The sequence below is a fragment of the Nesoenas mayeri genome (assembly GCF_963082525.1).
Source record: "Nesoenas mayeri genome assembly, chromosome: 3".
Classification (NCBI taxonomy): Eukaryota; Metazoa; Chordata; class Aves; order Columbiformes; family Columbidae; genus Nesoenas; species Nesoenas mayeri.
The window spans coordinates 96277583-96291347 of record NC_137544.1 but is presented as its reverse complement, the minus strand read 5'-3'; the positions used below and the strand labels follow the sequence as shown (position 1 = coordinate 96291347).

The 13765-nt window shown below is 42.4% G+C and overlaps 1 protein-coding gene across 1 annotated transcript; it reads left to right on the top strand.

Annotated features, from left to right (window-relative positions):
• Positions 1-1268: 1268 nt before the first annotated feature.
• On the top strand, positions 1269-9420 carry RD3 (RD3 regulator of GUCY2D; the record flags this gene model as incomplete). The annotated part of the gene is made up of 2 exons (XM_080342595.1): positions 1269-1564; positions 9110-9420. The coding sequence occupies 2 exons, from the start codon at positions 1269-1271 to the stop codon at positions 9405-9407; spliced, it is 594 nt and encodes a 197-aa protein (XP_080198721.1). The 3' UTR covers positions 9408-9420.
• Between the last annotated feature and the right edge of the window lie 4345 nt (positions 9421-13765).

The following is a 13765-nucleotide window of genomic DNA, read 5'->3' as shown; positions in this document are numbered from 1 at the left end:
CCAGTACAGTAGCTTAAATCAAAAGAATATTTTTCTCCCTTTTATATCTTTGTGTCTCTCAGTAGTGAGAATTTGCTCAGGCCTTGCAGAATCAAGCTCTTTCATCTGTTGCCCTCATGTTAACTTTTGATGCCATATCCTGATTGGGTTGCTGCCAGGAGGAGCCTGTTGGTAATCCCAGCTGCAACCATTATGTGCACCACCCCTTCTCCCTGGGGGCTAATGGAAGGGAGCAACAAGGCATGTTAACTGTGTTGTGTGAATAAACAGATGCTGTTTTTCTCCTGTTTGGGTCCCTAGTGCCTGCTTTGGACTCCATTGTGTTTAAATACAAATACAAATACAATAGTAAGTAGCTTTGTTCCATGCATTGTCCTCTTGAAGTGATTGGACAGGTGGGGGGAGTTAATTCCATCTTTCAATGAGGTATTGGTGCAGTTTGTTCTGCCTGCTAAGTGCTGCATAACTCCCCAGCAGCAGAAACCTCTCACTTAGAAGTAATACCAGTTTAAACCTTGGTATGCTGCCACTTCCCCCCCAGCCCAGCCTGAGGTGCTGGTGGTAGTGCCTAAGATGTGCTGTTCCAGCATGACTGATAGTTGAACTTCAGCTTGCAGAGGATGATGCAGCCTCTCCTGCATGCAGTAATGCTTCTGCTGACCTTGTAGTTAATGCAACAGTTGCTCCTGCCAGTAGTAGCTATGTACAGAGGAGCTCTACCACTTACAGCAGCAGCAAACCTGCCCACATCACCTCTCTGCCCTCCTTCCCCTGAGGATACCCTTCTAGCTAGAACATGGCTCCCAGCAGTAGTTTGACTCCATGTGTTGAGTTTTTTGCATGTAGGGTGCTGCAAGGTCAGACAGGGTTCAGACAAGCAAGCTCTACACCCAGCTCTTCTATGTGGGCAGGAGATTGCTCCCCCAGCCTAACCTGGAGGGAGCAAGGTATCCTTATAACTTGATTTCAGACCCAAGAACTGTGACTATCACTTTAATTACATGGTGACTGGAAGTTCAAGGGAAACAGGGCCTCTTCACACTTTGTCTTACCCTCTACACAGGTTTGACGTTATGGGTAAGATTTCTTAAGGTGCTCAGCACCAATTAGTTCTAAGTGGCTAATCCAGCAACACTTCTAGGTGAACAGACTAGAGGGGTGTGCGGGGAGAATCTTCTCAGCTGAAGTATGTTGATGATGGCACTGTTCTTTTTCTCTCTCTCCCTCCCTACCCTCAACCCACTCCCAATGAAGACACACAGAGCACTATGTCACTGGCATCCTGGTTCAGGTGGAATGAACCCCCAAACCGCATTTCCCAGAGGAACCCCACAGAAATGGTGGTCGAGACACTAATGATGGAGCTGAGCTGGCAGACCAAGCAGGCAGAGAAGCAGCAGCGAGAGCGGGAGAACGAGTATCGCAAGATCAAGACTGGAGTGGACTATGGCTGGCTGGTCAGCTATCCAAAGCAGAGCTATGATATCAGCCCAGGAGAACGGCTGCAGCTGGAGGATATGTGTGCCAAAATACCTCCTTCCTACTGTGGGCCTGTCATACTCAGGTACAGTAAAAGATCTGATGATACAGACCTTTCCCACTCTCTTCTTTACGGCATGTGAGGAGGGGGAGTGAGAGTTGTTAAGACTAACAGAACAAAAATTGGCATCCTGTATTGTAAGTCATGTTGTGACAGTGTCTTTGTGGAAGAGGAGAAATTTCACATTTTAAGTCAGTTTAACTTGGTATCATTTCTTCAAAAATCTACAAAATGCCATTTCCCTCTGAGACTGGGTTGAGTAGTTTGTGCTCCTGAATAGCCAGAGAAGTTCAGTCTTGCCTGATAAACAGTTAGTATTTCAGTATTGTGATAGCTTTTGCTTTATTCTCTAGAATTGCAGAATAACTGGGGTTTAAAGGGACCTCTGGAGGTATGTGCTTCAACCTCCTACTCAGAGTAGAGCCAACTTCCAAGTCAGATCAGGTTGCTCAGGGTCTTGTTCTGTCCATTGTTATAGATCTCCAAGGATGGAGAGTCCATAGTCTCTGACAAATCTGCCTTGGTATTTATCCACTCTTGGAGCCTTCCTTCCTTGATTTAAGTTGTACAAGCAGCTCTGTTGAGGCACTTGTCCCTAGTGTCTAGACTAGCCAAAAAAGTGCTATTGTGTTTTTCAGCCTGTAAACCAGGTATTCCCAGAGAAAGGAGAGATTGCATGGCTGTCTCTCCCCTGTTCTCCCTTCACACCCTTGACATGGAGTAGGATGCAGGTGAGGCATGCAGTTGGCTTGAACACCTAGGTGGTGTTTCTGCCCTCTGCAGTGTAGGTGCAGACACAGCCTCTTGGACTTGCTGTTGAGCCTTTTAAGTGCTAGACATGGGATTGCTGCTTGCCAGCTGGGTAACTCTCTGTGAGAATGCCTTCAGGAATAGATCTAAGCCTGCTGTAGCATCCAAACTGGAAGGGAGGGAGTTGAATTTTCCTTTTCCAAGTTAAACCCCCTCACTTAGTACAGTGCAAGTGAGGAATAGTGACTGAAGTCCACTTTAGCCAAAGCAAAGTTGTGAACGGGCCTTTATAATGCACTTCCCCTGTTCCAACATGTTCTTCAGCAAGGATTAGAAAGAAGGCAGTCTTAGTAGGCCATATACAATGGGGCACTCAGCACCATGCTGTCCCTCACTGCGTATGCTGGCACTTGTTTTCCCTTGAACAAATGAATCTACAGCTCTTCAACTACAACTGTAATAGGGCTGAAAATAGCTGGTCCTCTGTCTTACAGTGGGGGCAGCCAGGGAAGGATGCCAAAGCTACCTCTCTAGCTCCCATCTTGCTCAGGGCTGAGCCTTGGAAGCAAGCTGGTACAGGGCTGTGGCTTTTGCAAAGGTTGCCGTGGTGGCAGAATCAGAGATCTGGGATCATTCAGTGGCCACGTTCATTCCAGTGAAAGTTTGCTGGGAACAGCACCTGCCTTGTATTTGTATAACTGAGCTATGCTGTAAACAAGCCACTACAAACCCCTCGAGGTTCAGGGTTATTTTCACCATCCCCAGGGCTACTGAGCAAGACCTGTCTGGAAAGCAGGTTAATTCCATGAGAGCAGGCTTTGGTTGCTGGAGTTGGGAGGCTCCAGGGTTCTTCATCTCCTTCAGAAGAGAATATTAAGGTGAGCCATATGCAACTTGGTGGTGCTGCTTAGCTTTTTTTTTTACCACTGAGATCACGCAAGATGCGTAATTTCAGTGCAGCTTGTAGTGGTTGTTCACTGTTGTTCAGCATATTGTTGTCAGTGGATAAACATTCTCTGCAACATTGGTATGCCCTATGTGGGCACAATTGAAAAAGGATAAAACCATCCTCTTAAAAATTCTCTTACAAATTGCTATTATAGCCTGCCATAAATTGTACTACAGTATGATTTGAGAAGTGGCATGTTTTTGTTTGTTTCATACCATGCAGTTTGCACAGTCAGCAGAGCCACATGAAGAAAATGAGGCTTGCAAAACCTTCATTGGTTCAGTTCTGTGATTGAGAAGGAAATTTCATAGCCACAAATATGGAAAAACTGGATTGAGTCAAAGGTCTGATGTGCAATCTGTATGTGAGATAACGGCCAGTGGCATGAGTGTAAGGAAAAAAGAACAAGGCAAGCAAATACAACAGTACAGACAATTACAGTATCTTGTATATAGCCTCCAACTTACTGTGCCTTGTAACGTGGAGACTTTTGGAGCCAGAAATGGTCCTTCTGTCCATAATTGCCCTATGTGGCTTTTTCTTTCCGTAGTTTGTTTAGATTGTGGCATTTTGCTTTTCTTTTTTGAACTCATGTAAACTTCTAGCATTTGTGGCACTCCATGGCAGAGTTCCACATCTGAACTACAACTTTGCTGTAGAAAACTGTATTTTGCTTGCCTCAAACTAATGTGTACTAGTTTTATTTGATAATACCTTCTTCTTGTATTGAAAATATGAACAGTTGACCCCTCTTCTTTTCTGCCTTCTAACTGAGAGCCCTGTGGTTCAGAAATCTTCATTGCTGACATGGAAACAATGAAAAAGAATGGGGCTTGCCATGGTAGGAGCTGAAAATGTACAAGAGAAAGAAGGGGCATCCAATCTAACTAAAAGACAGCCAGAATTTGATACATTCTCCTCTCAGAAAGTGAGATAACATGGAAATTTTAATGACTTCCTCAAAATTGCACAAGATGAGTATAATAGGAATTCAACTGAAATGTTCACATTTCCAGTGAAGTACTTTAATCATAAGGTCATTATGTTGCTGATGTTTCCTCTTGAAAACCCTGTGACTTTCTAATATGTAGTAACTTTTAGAAAAAACTTCCAGAAAAGACAAATTTACAGGCTTGCATTTGGAAATAAATGCAGAGCATGTACCTTACTGAAGCCTTTGGTTCTTTCTGAAATACTGAACTTGATCCTAAGATCCCTTCTGTCTTAGACATTTGAAGAGCTGAAGTCCTTTTTGATGTACTCAACAAGCATGTAATTCTTAAATAACACAAGTAGTATGCATCTTGCAAGACTGCAGAGTTTGTTTTATGCAAGATCTTTTTTTGTGAGATTCTAAGCTCAGAGGCAAAGTGAGAACAAAACATTTTTGTATGGGTTGTCAGAGATGTCGCTTTATTCTCCAAAGATCTAAATGATAATCCAAATTGTCCTTTTCTGTGGCTACAGTCACATCTACTGAGAGGCAGAGTTTCTGTAAATTTGTTTCTTTAGATGTGGAGGAGGCTGGAAAGGAGCCCTTCTTAAGTGGGAGGGCTTTTTTAGATCTAGTTTGTGTGTTATGTAAAATCTGTATTTTGGGTCAATAGAAACTCTTCTTTGACTCGCTTGATATTCTGGAAGAATTCAAATACACTGCAAATACCATTACTTCTTCCATCAATATCTGGAGGCTCTGTTTCACCTCATACAAATAAAGCTATTGCGTTTAGGTGTAACTTAGCTTTAGGTTACTGAGTCGGAGATCACTGACTATATTTAAATCCTGGAGCAATTTGAAGGAAGTGACAGTGTTGTTTTTTTTTTTAAGCCCTTCGTACCTAACTGCCATGGTCAAAACCAATGTGTAGATTAGTAGCTTGCTAATACAGAGTGCTTGATTTTCGTCATCTTTTTACTCAGAGCGTTGGCTCTAATCCAGAGCTAGTTATGGACTATTTCAGTTTCAGCAAAAGTGAAACAGTTGGTTTCTGTCCCTCTCTGCCCAGAGAGAAACAAACAAAAAACCCTAATATGGAAACGTAAACCCACATTTTGCTGATCTTTTACTACAGGCTAAGGACTGTAATTTTCTAAGGATTGTGTATAGCAGAAGTGGAGTTCCTAGTATGCTTGAATATAAAACAAATGCCTAAAATTAGATATGGATTTGTTTAAAATTATAAGCTTATGTTTGAGGTGATGTGACATGATTCTTGCAGGTAGTATGAATGCCATAGTACTTTGGGAGTCAAGTAGCCTTCTCAAAACAAAGCTGTTCATAGCTTTACAATATAACCAGAATTCTTGCTCAAAATATAGATTTGGAAGTCAGCAACTAATTACTAGCACTAAGCACCCTACATTTTTTTCAAATCAATAAATCTACTTAGAGCTCCCAGCTCAGACAGGCACTCAGGAATACCCCAAACTATAACCATATTGTTTAAATCCATGGACTTCCATTGGATTTAAGAGGTCTTTAAAGTTCAGGCTGTACTTAAGAAACTTACTGAACTGGGGACCTACAGAATCACATAGGCAGGTGACAGCACTTTAAAATAAGCAGTGCCAGTACGAGCCAAGCACAGACGGATTCTTAAAATCTAACGGCCATATTAGGAAATGGAAGGGTCACAATTGAAAGAACAACTTTGTTTGAATTGTGATTAAAACAGAGCCTGGACTAAGGAACATGCTCATCCCTCTGTTTGTATGTATGTGCTCCCCAGCCTTCTGTGCTGGTTCAAGGTGAGTTTTGTTGACAGTCACATCTAAGATGGTGTGACTTGTGTAATATGTTATAGGTTTATTATCATTTGTTTCACAAATAAGATAGATAGGTATACTTTTCTGATCTGTAAGGAAACCCTGTTGAGGGATTTCTGCATACAGTTTTGCAGTTGCCTAGTCTGAAACTATTCCATGCAAAAGTGTAAGGGCGTTAACCTTTGCTAGAAGATAGGTGAGCCTTGTGCAATTTTGTGTGCTTAATTTCACTGAGCAACTTTCTGTGGGGTTTTGTTTCCCAGGATACAAGCCCTTATTTCTTGATTCCAGTGGTTTTACTGTTTTTATATATTGCTTGTTTTGTGCAGAGAGCAGACTGCTGGATCATCCAACACATCAACTGGCTTTCATTGATAACTGGGGAAGATGGCTTCAATTACGCACAGGTGGCTGCAGCAAACCACCTCTTTCCTAACACAGACTGGTTTAGCTGGATCTCAAGCCCTGAGAACCTTTCCACCCTTTCTGCTGAGAAATGTTTGTGGCATGTGCATCTTTTGGACTGCCTGCATACATGGGCTGTCCCTTGCACATACATGCTGGTACTGAAGTTAGGTGGGCATTAATAAAAGGGTGATGTCAGTTCATACTATTGGAGGAGATGAAAGAATCCACTTTCCCTTCTCCATCTGCATGAGAGTGGCTTTTCTTTGGGTCACTGGCAGGCAGTCTGTTGGATTGCTTTCTCTTTGTTGCTTAGACCTGCTCAAATCCATATGAAGTAGTTTTTGTGTTGGTCCTGAAAAGTCAGAGGTAAATCTTAACAGCAAAAGGAGAGTTCACAAAACGGTTCTTGCTGCCTTAGCTAAGGAGAGTGAAAACAGGCAGATAGCTATGAAGGTAGAAAATTACTCTGATTTTAGAAAACTATTTCAGCTAGATTGGTTGGGAGTGTTATTAGCAACATAGGGCAGTAGCGTTAGAACTCTGTGCTCAGGGGGTAAATTTGCTGTCATACCACCCGTTTTCCCTCTGGTTCCCAGAGCCAGTCACTGGACCAGTAATAGCCTGACACATGCTGCTACCTGCTCTGGAGCCACAATCCAGCAATATGACACACGGCCTCTAAAACTGGAGGCAATTATGAGGGCTTTTGGGTGCACAATTGCCAATACAAAAGAAGAGGATGTACTGTTATACATATATGTAATATGACAGCATCTCTCTTTAAAATACACAGGAAGATAAAATAATGGAATGACTCAGTCGCTTCACCTCTGCAATAAAAATCCTTTGAAGGTGCTTTCCCTGGTATAATAATAATTGTTGCAAAGACTTGAGTTTTGATGCACTCAACTGTCTGTGCTTCTCACTAGGATAAAGGGAGAAGCTTATTTATTGTGAAAACTGTATTTTTGGCTCTTTGATAATGCAACTGAAGTGCCCCCTCAGAAGGCAGAAAGGATGTTCGCAATGTACAGCAAATCTCTGTTGCCACTGCTATGCGCTCACCCTCAGCAAGACCTTGTCTTTTGCTCTTACAGCTCTGCACAATTCAGTTTAGCATCATTGTGTAAGTAAGTACTTATGTACCAGTGTGAATGGCAGTGCCTCAAAGGCATTTTGCAGTCAAATATTCAAAGTTTAGAGGTTTGGGGGGAGGTGGGGAGGAGCAAGAGTTGGAGAAGGGAGACTAGGAATTAATCTGAAGCAACTGACACGGTTAAGGGACATCTTGGTGACTTTGGTAGGCCTGTACAGGAAGAGTCGAAAGGCACAAATGTATGAAGAGTCTTTTTGGTTTAACTCCGTTTTTCTTTCTGTCCTCGTTATCTTGGGTACCCTCTGGTACACCATTAAGCAGAGCAATTCTATAATGCACTAAACTTGCTACTTTACTAGGGCTTATCAAAAAACCAAGAGGCAAGATCTTCTTCTATCAGGTTATTTAAATGCAATCCTACTGTTTTCCATCCTTGTTGGAGAAAAGTATCAAAAATGCTTACACACCTTATACACTTTAACTTCCATTAAGTACAAATAGCTGGATTTTAGTGAAATACTAGTTTAGCTCTGTGTTTGCTTGTAGATACAATTTTTATGTTAAGAATGGAATATTTATATGAAGAGTTGCCATTTTACAATCTATAATAAATGCATACTATTGTGGAGCAACTGGAATATCTATGTGACCAGTGTGTGAGCCTTGGGAGTGGATCCCACGCTCTCCAGGCTGGGGACCAAATCACCCAACAAGGTGTCAGGAATGGTATGTTCTCTCCTTGGCCCAGATTGTGACTTTAAGAAAACTATCCTGCTCTGCATCTCATTTTCCTCACCTGCAAAATAAACAGTGGTAGCTCTTCACTTCCCTCGTATTAAGCTAGCTTAATAAATGTGGAAAAACCATTTTGAGCTCTTTGCTGAGAAGGGACTGAAGTAATTCACAGTTGTCTAATTAGATACAGCATTGTGCTGCCAAGGTGTTATTAGCTGAGCCAGTCCATTATCTTACAGAAATCCATTGGAAGATGAAATACCCCTTCATTGAAATTTAAATACTGAGAGACTAACAAACATATAACAAAAAAGAGTTTTACAGAATTTTTTTGTTTGTCTAGTGGTTATGGAGTGATGCTATGGGGAATAAAAATTGGAAGCAAGGCAAGTCTAGTGGGACTTTCCCTGGTTTATCTTCAGCTTCTGGTAAGAAGCAGTTCAGGGACTATTTAAGCAAGGATTTGCATTTAGACAATCAAGTTTAATCAGCAGTGATGGGGACATTTTCCACAAACTTGCCTAATCATTTTGTTTCTTAAGATATTGGTGGCATTGAGTTCTGACTTCATTGGTGGTGTGTGAAAAGAGCACTTCCGTTTCAAACTTGCACCTTTGTTTGGTGCTCCCTATTATTTCTTGTGCTGATGAGAAATGGTGATTCACTGCTTCCTTACATTCTCTGGCTTGCTTGTGATTTTAGAGACCTTGAGCATATCTTCGTGGCCCTTCCCTGTTGTTGTTCCCTTTAGTCCAAGGAGTCCCATTTTGCAGGAAAGTACAAGTTCCAAGCCTAGCACGGTGACTTGGCAGCAATCTGTAATTTTATGTTTTTAATCGAAGCCGTGCCTTGACTGTGCTTTCAGGTTCCGGCAACTCGTTGCTGAATATGAACCAGAAGTGCAGGAAGTATCCCGGCTCTTCCGCTCCGTCCTGCAGGAAGCTGCTGAGAAGATCAAAGAGGAGGAAGAGGCCAAGAAGCTTGCCAGGCAATGGAACACAAAGAACAAAACCAGCCTTTCCTTAACAACATTTAAATCTCGGTCCAGGATCTCCCCATTCATCAGTGACATCAAGACCATCTCTGAGGATGTGGAACGAGGCACCCAGCCTACCAGAAGGGTTTGGAGCATGCCAGAATTTCGGAATACCAAGGATTACTGACTCTATACAGAATAAGGTTTTTAGACAGTGATCTTTCAAAATCCCAGTTAACCCTTTTTTAGCTCTGTTTCTTCTTTGTTCCATCTCTCTCTTCCTGCCTGTCTCTCTTGGAAGCTGTGTCCATAGTAACTGCTACTGATGCCCGCAGTGTGTGACACAATTTCTTACCAAACATACTAGCCTTTCCTTTAATTTAGTAGCTATTCAGTAACCTAAGGGCAAGGCTCACTTACTATCTCATTTTTATTACTGCTTTCTTGTGGAAAATGAATTAGTTCTGTGATGTCTGTCTTTTCCCTTTCCCCCCTAGCCTGGATGCAGTTATCTGTAAAAGCCTTTGGCCCAAGCTAGTGAGAGCTGCTGGCTGGACCAATCTTGCTGAAAGCAAGAGAGCCACTTACAGAACTAAAGCTTGCAGGATCAGGCCTGTGAGTTAAAGCTAGTATCTGATTTGGAACTGAACTTCCTTTTCCAACTAATAACCTTCCTCAATGCCACAAGAAACTTCACACGTAACCTTGGCACTGCTCTTGATCAGCTTTTTGCTGACAATTCACAATCCAACCTGAGTAGAAACAGACCCAAGCTTTTTGAAATGAGAGACCAATATTATTCCACAGCAACCAGTTTATGTATGCTCAGGTTTCTTGGGTATTTCCTCTTCTGTGCAGGCAGAACCCCCTGAACCTTGCACCTGCACAGTATATAGAAATGTAACAACCTGCTGTGTAAATATACAGGCGGATACATCAGTGCTGTGTCAAATGCTGGTCTTGGTCCTCAGTGTTCTGTGTTGCTGAGGTGGGTGCTCCACCCCACATCCCAGTAATGTCAGTGGGCTGAAAATGATGTTTATGGCTAAGCCTGAAAGAGTACTAAAGTATGTTATAAATGTACAGAGAAGGGTGAAGGGAACTGGCATTCATCCACAGGGCTCTGTGCACAGCTGAAATAGTTTTAACAAGCTGCTGCTGTGAGTGACTAAAGGGCTCTGGTAGGTGAAGGTTTGTTCTCTCAGTCTTGTCTCACGCATGCTGAGAAGAGAGCTTTCCAGTATCACAGGCTGTTGGCCTGTGAGTTGATACCATTACAAAAGAATCTTTACTGCAAACTCAGTAGCTTGTAGGCCAGCATGGTTCTGCTGACACCTTGAAGAAACAGGAAAATGCCACTGAGGAAAAGCTACTAGGGCCCTAACTCAGCATCTGTAGGGAGAGCTCTCACCAGCAAAGAAAATGGAGCACTGTGAAAGTTGTGAGTTCTGTAGAGCCACCAAAGGCTAGGATGCTTTGTGGTGACCAACGGGAGATGGGGAAGGAAGAGAGCGATTTCCCTGTATGACTGGCTTTTGGGGAACTGTCCCAGTGGGGTATAGCCTCCTGGAGGACCTTGTAGTTTTGTTGTTCTTTTGTCAGTTTCCAACTCTTTTCCCTGGGGATCTTTGCAGCAGCATGTGGGTACTACACCCAAGATAAAACCCTCTGAAGCTGTGCCAACCCTGGGAATAATTCCAGTACATGAAATCTGTCCTAGAGTAGAAATGTGCAGTTTCTTCCAGAGATGGGGCAGGGCAGCATAAAATAAAGATCAAGATCAAACCCTTAAGAGCTCTCTAAGACTCTAGGATTCTGGCTCTTCCTCTCTCCCCTCTGGGCTATCTAAGACTGAAGACAAGGCTTTCTTCCTAGCACCAGGGTGTAGCTGGTAAACACTGCTGCCAGCAACCCTCCTAGGGATAGAAAGCAGAAGCTCACTTTTAATTAAAATCTCAGGGCTTCCAAAACCAGCATCCAGTTTGGGAGGGACTATTTCAACTCTAAATCAACAAGGGAGAGTTTAAAGCCTTCTGACAATCAGTTTAGTGTTTTTCAGCTGTATGTCCTTGTGAAGTAATGTGATTGTGTATATGAAGTAAAAAAAAGGCTTGACATACTTAGCATAGCCTTAGCTGTCTAAAAGAGGTGGGCTCTAGCAAGGGATCACCACAATTTGCAGAAAAATTCTTCTTTGGAAAAGAGTCAATCATTTTTTTTTAAATGTATTTGTAAGCCACTGTATGGTACTGAAGGCTGAGATAAAGAATTTCATGCTACAGCTCTGTAGCCATTTTATTGGCACTCATGTTCTATTTAACACCTTCAGTATTGACTGTATTGATGCAATATTTGATGGACTGCTGGGAGAGATAGGACATTCTGACACATTGACATAAAGCTCTTTGTTACAGTACAGAACCTGTAATGTTCTCACTCTTTCTTAAGGAGAATGAGGACTAACTAACTTCGTGACAGCACATACAAAGCCAAGGAAATCACCTGAAGGGTGTTCACACGACCACAGGAACCTGTGATCATACTGTGTCCTTCATTAACAACCTCCAGCTAGCAGATACCATTCTTATTTAACAGCCAGCAAAGGAGACAAATCTGACCTTTGGCCAAAGCCATGGCTGTGGCAGTGCCTGTGACAGCTGTTTCACCTTAACTTACATTTTATTGTGGAAGTAGAAATTATAGGTAATCCAAACTTTTAAACAGTATAATTCTCCTGTACCTCTTCTGAAAGTTCCACTGGGCTCATAGTACTATCTGATAATAAAGGGATATTCAGATACCAAGCTATGAGGTTTCTGCTAGTACTCTTAAAGGTATAGAAGTAACATCATGTTTGCCTGTAGCCAGCTGCTTGGAGACTGACTTTGACTTCTGCACTGTGTGTGCACCAGCAGGTACTGAAGCAGAGCTGGGGAGGTGATTAAGATGCATGACTGCTGCACTGTGCTTGTGGTGATCGTTTTTCTTAGGAATGCTGTAGACTGAGCAATAAATGATCCTTTGGTCACAGCATGCAGCAACAACTACCTACTCATGTTTGTCTTGTATTAATTCCACATTCAGTTCAGATCAGGACCATGCAACTCCTGATTGTCCTTACCTACTGTGCTACAGTCCATGGCACTGGGCAGGCACAGTGGGCAGAGCAGACTGCTTTTGGATGAAGCAAACCCAAATGATCCATTACAGCTGGCTCACAGGCCATAAAACTGGACTAATGCTGGTATGAAGTCATGAAACTTGTATATGTGAACATCAGGTCGTCACTGACAACTGTCTGACTCTGCTCCTCCTGGGCTGCACTATTTGCTGTCGAGAAAAAAAACCAAACACTTCTACACAGGCCTGATGAGACTCTGATCTGTTCTTTGCCTCTCCTGAGAGCTAGTCCAGTGTCTTAATTCTTTAAGAAGAATAAAAAGTGAAATGGCAGCACATCATTAACAAACAAGTGAGCTGAACAAGAAGCATTCTAAATCATTCTCTGAAAACTGAGCAAGGATTTTGGTATCAGCCCAGAGCGTTGCTGTTGCCCCATTGCTGACAGTGCTGTGCTGTCCAAAGGACATAATTTCACCCAGGAAAAAGCAGTCCTAGACTTACTATACATTCTAAAAAGTAATGGCAACACCTGTAGCAGCTCAGCTGCACTGCTTACCTTCAAGGAGCTGATGGTTACTTCTCACCTGAGAGATACTGTGCAGCCCTGCTTCTGTGGCTTCTACAGCTGTGTCTGGCCCACAGGCTGTGGTAGCCAGCAAAGGTGTGCAGGAGGTGAGGTTCCTCATCTGTATCAGGATATAGTTCAGACAGCCATCACACTGTGGAGAATTGGAGTAACCTTTGCAGAAAATAACCTGTCTTCTGAGATTTGCACTGTTTATACATTTCATCATGGAAACTGCGAGAATTAAAGCAAAGCTGTGAAATATAAAACAATTTTTTGTGCTTGTTGTCTTTAATAAAAGATCTCCTGAAATGTAATCTGTCCATGTCTAGTCAAACACAACAGCTGTTTCACCGTCTATGTATCAAAGGAGGAAGGCGGGAATGGTAAAGGCACTTGATCTAAACAAAACAAAAATCCATCTTTCTACAGGCTACAAAAGTAGCTGCTTACCTTCTGTCTTGCTGCCTCTACAAACAGATCCTACGATTTAAGGTGATAAATAACCAGGATGAGACAACTGCAAAGGTCTGAAATTCTCTGAAGCTACGTGCCTTACAGATACAACCTTGAATTGATGTCGTCTTCAACATGCTTCCAAGCATCTCTTACATTAACCAGTATTACGTCAAAATGAGAAGATATAAGTGAGAAGATGGGATGTTTTGTCTCCAGATACTTTTGAGTCACTCCTGATGATTCTGTACCTGATCCTGGGTACTAGAACATCTTAATATTAGCAGATGGCCCCAGATGGCTCAGAGCTCCCTGTGCTAAGCATCACACATGCAAAGCATGCATATGTTAAACAAAAAGAAGTATGTTTTCCCCTACACAAAGTATTACTGAAGTATGGA